Genomic DNA, 10800 nt, shown 5'->3' with positions numbered 1-10800 from the left:
GGGGGGGGGCGCGGAGCGAGCGCCGAGCGATCGATGGAGGGAGGGGGGGGGTGGCGCCGCCCAGCGGGGGAAAGGGGGAACTGCGAGTGACGTCATGCGGTGGAGTGACGTCACTGGATGTCCCCATGTCCCCACGATGTCCACACCGTCTTCCCCGATGTCCCCCCTATGTCCCACCACGTCCCCACGTGTCCCCACTGTGTCCCCCCATGTCCCCATCATGTCCTTCCATATCCCCCCAATGTCCCCCCATGTCCCCACTGTGTCCCCCAATGTCCCCACCATGTCCCACCATGTCCCCCCATATCCCCCCATGTCCCCACTGTGTCCCCCAATGTCCCCATCATGTCCTTCCATGTCCCCCCTCCCCACCATGTCCCACCATGTCCCCCCATATCCCCCCATGTCCCTACTGTGTCCCCCCAATGTCCCCCTATGTCCCACCACATCCCCACGTGTCCCCACTGTGTCTCCCCAATGTCCCCATCATGTCCTTCCATGTCCCCCCAATGTCCCCCCAATGTCCCCCCATGTCCCTACTGTGTCCCCCAATGTCCCCTCATGTCCCTCCATGTCCCCCCGATGTCCCCCCTATGTCCCACCACGTCCCCACGTGTCCCCACTGTGTCCCCCAATGTCCCCATCATGTCCTTCCATGTCCCCCCCTCCCCACCATGTCCCACCGTGTCCCCCCATGTCCCCCCATATCCCCCCATGTCCCTACTGTGTCCCTCCAATGTCCCCCCATCTCCCCCCATGTCCCTGTTGTGTCCCCGCAATGTCCCACCACGTCCCTCCATGTCCTCTCGACCCCCCCATGTACCCCTTGTGTCCCCCCCATGTCCCCCCATGTCCCACCATGTCCCCCCATGTTCCACCATGTCCCACCATGTCCCCTCCACGTCCCCACTGTGTCCCTCCATGTCCCCCCATGTCCCACCATGTCCCCCCATGTTCCACCATGTCCCACCATGTCCCCTCCACGTCCCCACTGTGTCCCTCCATGTCCCCCCATGTCCCCTGTCCCACCCTGTGTCTCCACCATGTCCCCCCATGTACCCCTTTTGTCCCCCGATGTTCCCTCGTCCCCACCATGTCCCCCCATGTCCCCCCATGTCCCCCCAATGTCCCCCCATAACTCCCCCATGTCCCCCCCATCCCCCCATGTCCCCCCATGACCCCCCCATGTCCCCTTCATGTCCCCCCCATGACCCCCCCATGTCCCCCCCATGTCCCCCCATGTCCCCCCATGTCCCCCCTTGTCCCCCCATGTCCCCCCATGTCCCCCCCATGCCCCCTCCATGTCCCTTCATGTCCCCACGTGTCCCCCCATGTCCCCCCTGTCCCCGCTGTGCCCCCACCCTGTCCCCACCCTGTGCCACCACCACGTGGGTGACAGAAGTGACACCGTTTCCTTCCTCTTTTTGTCCCCAGGAGCCCCGGGGAGGTGACAGGTGGCCCCGGCGGGGTGTGACACCCCCCTGGATGGGGGGCACCGGGATGGCCGGGGACGTGGCACTGCTCCTGTGGGGTGAGTGTCCCCTGGGGTCCCCAAGGCCACCGGAGCTCGGCCAGGGGGTGGCCTTGGGGACAGGAACGGGGGGACAGGAATGGGGGGACAGGGGTGTGGGGACAGGGATGTGGGGACAGGGATGTGGGGACAGGGATGTGGGGACAGGCACCATGGGTCTGGAGCAGCTCTGGGGACAGGGACAGGGGGACAGGGGGACAGGGGGACAGGGATGAAGGGATGGGGACAGGGACAGGGATGCAGGGACAGGGGGACAGGGACAGGGACAGGGGGACAGGGGGGCAGGGGGACAGGGACACAGGGACACAGGGGGACAGGGGGGCAGGGACACAGGGGGACAGGGACAGGGACACAGGGACACAGGGGTCAGGGACAGGGACGCAGGGACACAGGGACACAGGGGGACAGGGGGACAGGGACAGGGGGACAGGGGGACAGGGACAGGGACACAGGGGGACAGGGATGCAGGGACAGGGGGACAGGGACAGGTGGACAGGGGGACAGGGACAGGGGGACAGGGATGCAGGGACAGGGACAGGGGGACAGGGATGAAGGGAGAGGGACAGAGACACAAGCACCACGTGGATGGGCTGTGGGAACAGGTGCCATGGGAATGGGATCATGGGCACGGGGACAGGGGGATGTGGCTGTGGGGACAGGGACAGGGGGACAGGAGGACAGGGGGACAGGGACAGGGGGACAATCACCACGTGGATGGGCTGTGGGAACAGGTGCCGTGGGAATGGGATCACGGGCACGGGGACAGGGGGATGTGGCTGTGGGGACAGGGGCCCTGGGGCTGGTGGAGGTGATCTGTGCCAGCACGGGGTGTCCGTGGTGTCCCCATCCCCGAGGTGTCCGTGGTGTCCCCATCCCCGAGGTGTCCGTGGTGTCCCCATGCCCGGGGTGTTTCCCCAGTGTCCCCATCTCCATGGTGACCACGATGTCCCTCTGCCCGGGGTGTCCGTGGTGTCCCCATGCCCGGGGGTTGCCGCTGTGTCCCCACGTTCCCCCCTCAGCCCGGGGTGTCCCCAGTGTCCCCATCCCCACCCGGATGTGGTTTGTGACACAGACACGTCCCCTGATCCCTCCAGGGACCTCTTGGGGACTGTCCCCCATCACTTTCCCACCAGAACCGGTGTCCCCACGGGCACAGTTTGGGGACAGCCCCCACTGTCCCCGTGGTGCCACCCTCACCCAGCCCCTCTCCCTTCTCCCTTCCAGCCCAGACCCTGATCCTCGCTGGTGAGTCCTCGGGGGGGGATGGCGTGTCCCCCGCCCCGCTGTCCCCAGCCCCGCGGTGGCCCTGGCAGGCTGGTGTCCCCTGTCACCCGCAGGTGCCCGGACCACCCAGCTCCTGCTGGATCCCCCCTGGACGCCGGCGGTGCTGTGGGACGAGGTGACCCTGACCTGCCAGGGCTCGGGGACCCCCGGGGACACCACCTGGTTCAAGGACGGGCGGCCCTGGGGGCAGAAGGGACGCGACAGTGTCCTTGTCACCAAGGAAGGCACCTACGAGTGTCACAGAACCGACACCGGGTTCAGCCCCGTCGTGCCCGTGTCAGACGGTGAGGGGGGACGAAGTGGGTGTCTGGGGGGCTCCGTGGGTGTCACCCCCCTCGTGTGACGTCCTGGTGCCCTCGGGGACACCCCAGCACCCCTGGGCACCCCTGGGCACCCCTGGGCACTCCCGCCGTATCCTGCTGCCACGGGGGACCCCCGCGGTGTCCCCCAGAGCGCCCCCAGTGCCATGGGGACCCCCCCACCCCCCGAGGCCCCCGGTGCGACGGGCCCCCCGTGTCCCGCAGACTGGCTGGTGCTGCAGGTCCCGGCGGGGCCGCTGCTGGAGGGGGACAACGTGACCCTGCGCTGCCGGGCCTGGAACAACTTCATCACCCGGGCGCGGTTCTACCACGAGGGGAAGGACCTGCGGGGGTCCCTGGAGGGGATGGAGCTGTCCCTGCCCCCGCTGCAGCTGCACCACGGGGGTCGGTACCTCTGCGGGGGCAAGCGGTGGGGCACCGAGGTGTCAGCGCAGGTGACAGTGACAGTGCACGGTGAGCACCCCCAGAGCCCGGAGCCGACACCCCCAGAGCCCGGAGCCGACACCCCCAGAACCCCTCCCCACCGGACTCGTGCTCACCAGACCCCCACCCTCCGTCTCCTTCCCAGAGCTCTTCCCGGTGCCGGTGCTGGAGGGTCCCTCCGGGCCCACCGAGGGGTCCCCCCTGAACCTCCGGTGCCGCAGCCCCCCCAGCCCCCTGCGGCCCCGCGCCCGCCTCCTGCACCTCTTCTACCGGGACGGGGTGCTGGTGGGGGGCCCGCAGGGGTCCCCCCAGCTCCACGTGCCCGCCGTGGGGGTCTCCCACTCGGGGGGTTACACGTGCGAGGTGCGCTCCGGGGACGGTTCCGTGCGGAAGAGCAGCGCCCGGCTCCGCGTCGCGGTGCGCAGTGAGTGCGGGGACGGGGGGACACCCCCACAGCCCCCCGGGGACCCCCTTCCCTCCCGACATCCCACCCCGCTTCCCGGCTCCCCGCTCCGCCCTCTGCTCTGCCTTCCAGCCCCGGGTCCTTCCCCCCCTCCCTGTGTCCCCTAATCTGTCCCTGGGGTCCCCCCACTCACCCCTCTCTGAGCCCCCAAATCCCTCCCTGAGGCCCCTCTGCCCCTGAGGTCCCCCCACCCCTCCCTGGGGTCCCTCAATGGTCCCCAGGTCCCTCCACCCCTCCCTGGGGTCCCTCAATGGTCCCCAGGTCCCTCCACCCCTCTCTGGGGTCCCTCAATGGTTCCCAGGTCCCCCCACCCCTCCTTGGGGTCCCTCAATTGTCCCCAGGTCCCCCCACCCCTCCCTGGGGTCCCTCAATGGTCCCCAGGGCCCCCCACCCCTCCCTGGGTCCCTCCTCCCTCCCTGGGGTCCCCCCCCCGCCGTGTCCCCCCTCCCACCCGTGTCCCTCCCTGGGGTCCCTCAGTGGCCCCCAGGTCCCCTCACCCCTCCCTGGTGTCACTCAATGGTCCCGCGGTCCCCCTACCCCTCCCTGGGGTCCCTCAATGGCCCCCAGGTCCCCCCACCCCTCCCTGGGGTCCCTCAATGACCCCCAGGTCCCCCCACCCCTCCCTGGGTCCCTCCTCCCTCACTAGGGTCCCTCCCCACCGCCGTGTCCCCCCTCCCACCTGTGTCCCTCCCTGGGGTCCCTCAATGGTCCCGCGGTCCCCCTACCCCTCCCTGGGGTCCCTCAATGGCCCCCAGGTCCCCCCACCCCTCCCTGGGGTCTCCCAATGGTCCCCAGGTCCCCCCAACCCTCCCTGGGTCCCTCCTCCATCGCTGGGGTCCCTCCACCCCTCCCTGGGGTCCCTCAATGGTCCCCAGGTCCCCCCACCCCTCCCTGGGGACCCTCAATGGTTCCCAGGTCCCTCTACCCCTCCCTGGGGTCCCCCAGTGGTCCCCAGGTCCCTCCACCCCTCCCTGGGTCCATCCTCTCTCCCTGGGGTCCCCCCCCTCCCACCGTGTCCCCCCTCCCACCTGTGTCCCTCCCTGGGGTCCCTCAGTGGCCCCCAGGTCCCCTCACCCCTCCCTGGTGTCACTCAATGGTCCCCAGATCCCCCCACCCCTCCCTGGGGTCCCTCAATGACCCCCAGGTCCCCCCACCCCTCCCTGGGTCCCTCCTCCCTCACTAGGGTCACTCCCCCGCCGTGTCCCCCCTCCCACCTGTGTCCCTCCCTGGGGTCCCTCAATGGTCCCGAGGTCCCCCCACCCCTCCCTGGTGTCCCTCAATGGTCCCGCGGTCCCCCCACCCCTCCCTGGGGTCCCTCAATGGCCCCCAGGTCCCCCCACCCCTCCCTGGGGTCTCCCAATGGTCCCCAGGTCCCCCCAACCCTCCCTGGGTCCCTCCTCCATCGCTGGGGTCCCTCCACCCCTCCCTGGGGTCCCTCAATGGTCCCCAGATCCCCCCACCCCTCCCTGGGGTCCCTCAGTGGCCCCCAGGTCCCCCCACCCCTCCCTGGGTCCCTCCTCCCTCACTAGGGTCCCTCCCCACCGCCGTGTCCCCCCTCCCACCTGTGTCCCTCCCTGGGGTCCCTCAATGGTTCCCAGGTCCCCCCACCCCTCCCTGGGGTCCCCCAATGGTCCCCAGGTCCCCCCAACCCTCCCTGGGTCCCTCCTCCATCGCTGGGGTCCCTCCACCCCTCCCTGAGGTCCCTCAATGGCCCCCGAGTCCCCCCCCCCCTCCCTGGGGTCCCTCAATGACCCCCAGGTCCCCCCACCCCTCTCTGGGTCCCTCCTCCATCACTGGGGTCCCCCCACCCCTCCCTGGTGTCCCCCAATGGTCCCCGGGTCCCCCCTCCCTGGGTCCCTCCTCCCTCCCCGGGGTCCCCCCCCCGCCGTGTCCCCCCTCCCACCCGTGTCCCCCCGCAGGGATCCCAGTCTCGGGGGTGTCCCTGTCGGCGCAGCCCCCGGGGGGGCGGGTGGCACTGGGTGACCTGCTGGCGCTGAGCTGCGCGGTGGCCGCGGGGACAGGACCCCTGTCCTTCTCCTGGCACCGGGGGGGCTCGGCCGCGCCGCTGGGCACCGGCCCCCGCCTCGAGCTGCGCGTCGGGGGCGAGGACAGCGGCCACTACCAGTGCCGGGTCACCGACGGGGACAGCGCGGCCCAGAGCCCCCCCCTGCGCGTCACCGTGCTGGGTGAGCGGGACCCCCGGGCTGGGGGTGACCCCCCGTCCCAGCCATCCCCCATCCCACCCCATCCCATCCCACCCCATCCCATCCCACAGTGCCCGTGGCCAATGCCACCATCACCCCCAAACCCTTGGGCTGGGGGTGACCCCCCATCCCAGCCATCCCACCCCACCCCACCCCCTGCTCCAGCCTCTCCCCCCACCCTCAGACCCCTCTGTCCCCCCCCGCAGTGCTCGTGGCCAATGCCACCATCACCCCCATGGCCAATGCCACCATCACCCCCGCAGCCAATGCCACCATCACCCCCGCGGCCAATGCCACCATCACCCCCGCAGCCAATGCCACCATCACCCCCGCGGCCAATGCCACCATCACCCCCGCGGCCAATGCCACCATCACCCCTGGACCCCCGGGCTGGGGGTGACCCCCCCCCCCATCCCAGCCATCCCACCCCCATCCCACCCACCCTCAGACCCCTCTGTCCCCCCCACAGTGCCCGTGGCCGATGCCACCATCACCCCCATGGCCGATGCCACCATCACCCCCGTGGCCAACGCCACCATCACCCCCGTGGCCGATGCCACCCCCGGCCCCCCGTCCCACCGGGTGGGCACGGGCGCCCCGGTGACCCTGCGCTGCTCGGTGCGGGCGGGCTCGGCCCCCGTGACCTTCTGGTGGCTGCGGGAAGGGCGGGAGGTGGCCCGGGGGCCCCTCCTGGCGCTCGGGGCCGCGGAGCCGCGACATTCCGGCACCTACCGCTGCGTGGCCACCAACCAGCTGGACGGGCACCGCGTGTTCCGGGCCATCAGCCCCGAGCTGGCCCTGCTGGTGACACCGCGGGGACACCGGGACACAGGTGGGGGGACACGGGGACACAGGGGGGGGCGCTCGGGGTCGCTGGGGGGGTCTGGGTGATCCTGGTTTGTCCCTCTGTGTCCCCGGGGGTGGCACAGACAGGTGGGGTCACTGGGAGGGACTGGGTGATCCTGGTTTGTCCCTCTGTGTCCCCGGGGGTGGCACAGAGGGGACGGGGCACGGGTGGGGTCACAGAGGGTCTGGGTGATCCTGGTTTGTGCCCGCTCTGTCCCAGGGAGTGACACAGAGGGGACGGGGCACTGGGAAGGGCACTGGGAGCACTGGGAGCACGGGGTGGCACTGGGGGCCACTGGGGGCCACTGGGAGAACTTGGGGACACTGAGAGGCACTGGGAGCACTGGGGAGCACTGGGGGCACTGGGGGCACTGGGGGGCACTGGGAGGGGGACTAGGTGGCACTGGGAGCACTGGGGGCACTGGGGGGCACTGGGAGGGGGACTAGGTGGCACTGGGAGCACTGGGGGCACTGGGAGCACTGGGAGCAGTGGGAGGGGCACTGGGAGTACTGAGAGCACTGGGGGGCACTGGGGGGCACTGGGAGAACTTGGGGGCACTGGGAGGGGCACTGGGGGCACTGGGAGCAGTGGGGGGCACTGGAGGCACTGGGAGCACTGGGAGCAGTGGGGAGCACTGGGAGAACTGGGGGGATCTGGGTGATCCCGGTTTGTCCCCGCTCTGTCCCAGGGGGTGACACAGAGGGGACGGGGCACTGGGAAGGGCACTGGGAGCACTGGGTGGCACTGGGGGACACTTGGGGGCACTGGGAGAACTTGGGGACACTGAGAGGCACTGGGAGCACTGGGGAGCAATGGGGGCACTGGGGGCACTGGGGGGCACTGGGAGGGGCACTAGGTGGCACTGGGAGCACTGGGGGCACTGGGGGGCACTGGGGGCACTGGGGGGCACTGACAGGGGCACTGGGAGCACTGGGAGGGGCACTAGGTGGCACTGGGAGCACTGGGGGCACTGGGAGCACTGGGAGGGGCACTAGGTGGCACTGGGAGCACTGGGGGCACTGGGAGCACTGGGAGGGGCACTAGGTGGCACTGGGAGCACCGGGGGGCACTGGGGGGCATTGGGAGCACTGGGAGGGGCACTGGGAACACTGGGAGCAGTGGGGAGCAGTGGGGGCACTGGGGGACACTGGGAGCACTGGGAGGGGCACTGGGGAGCACTGGGAGAACTTGGGGGCACTGGGAGGGGCACTGGGGGCACTGGGGGGATCTGGGTGACCCTGGTTTGTCCCTCTGTGTCTCCGATGGTGGCACAGAGGGGACGGGGCACGGGTGGGGTCACTCGGGGTCGCCGGGGGTGCAGGACCCCCCGGGGTGCCCGGTGACCCCTCTGTGTCCCCCCCTGTCCCCAGCAGTGGCCGCGGGGGTCGGGGGGTCCCTCCTGTTCCTGCTCCGGCTCCTGGGTGTCATCGGGGGGTGGCACCGGTGGCACCGCCGGGGTGGGTGACAATTAGGGGGGGGGGGTGGGACAGCGGTCCTGGGGTGGGGGGAAGCCCCCCCGGTTTGAGGGGTGATGGGGTGGCACCCACAGACCCCCTTTAGAGGGATTGACCCCCCCCGTGATCTCGGCTCAGGGTCCTGGGGGGGTTTGGGGGATTTGGGGGGGTCTTAGGGGGACTCCTGGGGTGTCCCATGGGGGGCCTTGAGGAATCTGGGGTGGGGGGGACCGGCAGCTCCTGGGGGAGGGTGGGGAGGTCCTGGAGGGTCGTGCAGGGACTTGGGGGGATCTTCAGGGATCCTGGGGGAGCTTGGGGGGCTCCTCCCTCCCTGCCGAGCTCGGGGTTCTGGGGGTTCAGGGGGCTCAGGGGTTCCAGGGGGGCCAGGGGTGGTTCTGGGGGGGGCTTTGGGGTTGCTCGGGGGTCCTGTGGGGGTTCAAGGGTCCCAGGGGGGCTTAGGGGGGTTCGGGGGTTCAAGGGGGTTCAGGGGTGGTTCGGGGGGGCTTTGGGGTTGCTCGGGGGTCCTGAGGGGGATTAGGGGGGTTCAGAGGTTCCAAGGGGGTCAGGGGTGGTTCTGGGGGGGCTTTGGGGTTGCTCGGGGGTCCTGAGGGGGATTAGGGGGGTTCAGAGGTTCCAAGGGGGTCAGGGGTGGTTCTGGGGGGGCTTTGGGGTTGCTCGGGTGTCCTGGAGGGCAATCGGGGGTCCTGTGGGGGTTCAAGGGTCCCGGGGGGGGGGTAAGGGAGGTTCAGGGGTTCCAGGGAGGTTCCAGGGGGGTCAGGGGCAGTTCTGGGGGGGCTTTGGGGTTGCTCGGGTGTCCTGGAGGGCAATCGGGGGTCCTGCGGGGGTTCAAGGGTCCCGGGGGGGTTAAGGGGGTTCAGGGGTTCCAGGGGGCTCAGGGGCGGTTCTGGGGGGGCTTTGAGGTGTCCTGGGGGGAGATCGGGGCTCCTGTGGGGGTTCAAGGGTCCCGGGGGGGGGGGGTTAGGGGGGTTCAGGGGTCCTGGGGACCCCCCAGTCACATCGAATCCCCTCCTCCTTTTTTCTTGCAGCCTCCAGGAAACCCCAGGACAGGTGAGTGGGGGGGGGGGGCGGGGCTCCTGCCGCGACCCCCATTTTCCCCCTCCCCCCCAAAAACACCCCCCTGACCCCCCCCCCTTATCCCCGCAGGGCCCCCCCGGACCCCCAAACCCCCCCGGAGGAGGAGGGGGAGGTGCTTTACACCCACGTCGTGGTCACCGAGCGGGCGGGGGGTGAGTTTTGGGGGGGGACCCACGGGGGGCGGGGGGGACAAGGACACGTCCCCCCCACGTGTCACCCCTCCCACGGGTCCCCCCAACCGGTTTCTCTCCCAGGTCCCCCCCGGGGGTCCCCCGGTGACCCCCCCCAGGTGACCTACGCGGAGCTGCCGGGACCCCGCGGGCGCCGCCGGGACTCCAGTGACAGCTACGAGAACGTGCCGTGACACTGGGAGCACTGGGAGGGGCACTGGGGGCACTGGGAGCACTGGGAGGGGCACTGGGGGCACTGGGAGCACTGGGAGGGGCACTGGGGGCACTGGGAGCAGTGGGGGGCACTTGGAGCACTGGGAATACTGGGAGAACTGGGGGGCACTGGCAGGGGCACTGGGAGCAGTGGGGGGCACTGGGGGCACTGGGAGCACTGGGGGCACTGGGAGCAGTAGGGGGCACTGGGGGGCAGTGGGAGCAGGGGGGGGCACTGGGGGGCACTGGGGGCACTGGGGGGCACTGGGGGGCACTGGCAGGGGCACTGGGAGCACTGGGAGGGGCACTAGGTGGCACTGGGAACACTGGGAGCACTGGGAGCAGTGGGGAGCACTGGGGGCACTGGGAGGGGCACTGGGAACACTGGGAGCAGTGGGGAGCACTGGGGGCACTGGGGGACACTGGGAGCACTGGGAGCAGTGGGGGGCACTGGGGGGCAGTGGGGAGCACTGGGAGAACTTGGGGGCACTGAGGGGCACTGGGAAGGGCACTGGTAGCACTGGGGGTACTGGGAGCACTGGGAGACACTGGGGGCCCTGTATTCCCCTTCCCAGTGCCTCTCCATTGATCCCAGTGCCCCTCCCAGTGCCCCCAGTGCCCCTCCCAGTGCCTCTCCCAGTGCCCCCAGTGCCCCCCATGCCCTTCCCAGTGCCCCCAGTGCCCCTCCCAGTGCCCCCAGTGCCCTCCGTGCCCTTCCCAGTGCCCCTCCCAGTGCCCCCCGTGCCCCTCCCAGTGCCCCCAGTGCCTCCAGCCAAGGAATAAATAACCAAATATA

At 70.5% G+C, this 10800-nt stretch overlaps 1 protein-coding gene across 1 annotated transcript; it reads left to right on the top strand.

The window, feature by feature from the left end:
* The first annotated feature begins 1152 nt into the window (after positions 1-1152).
* On the top strand, positions 1153-10032 carry LOC135403875 (Fc receptor-like protein 2). The gene is given in 12 exon segments (XM_064638283.1): positions 1153-1531; positions 2756-2776; positions 2869-3099; positions 3340-3588; positions 3704-3982; positions 5941-6207; positions 6297-6356; positions 6812-7057; positions 8443-8529; positions 9573-9594; positions 9691-9773; positions 9876-10032. Coding segments are annotated over 12 exon segments (2022 nt in total). The 5' UTR covers positions 1153-1164; the 3' UTR covers positions 9986-10032.
* Positions 10033-10800: the final 768 nt, after the last annotated feature.

The sequence above is a fragment of the Pseudopipra pipra genome, chromosome 29 (assembly GCF_036250125.1).
Source record: "Pseudopipra pipra isolate bDixPip1 chromosome 29, bDixPip1.hap1, whole genome shotgun sequence".
Classification (NCBI taxonomy): Eukaryota; Metazoa; Chordata; class Aves; order Passeriformes; family Pipridae; genus Pseudopipra; species Pseudopipra pipra.
Note: the sequence above shows the minus strand (reverse complement) of the source record. Positions and strands in the feature narration are given on the sequence as shown.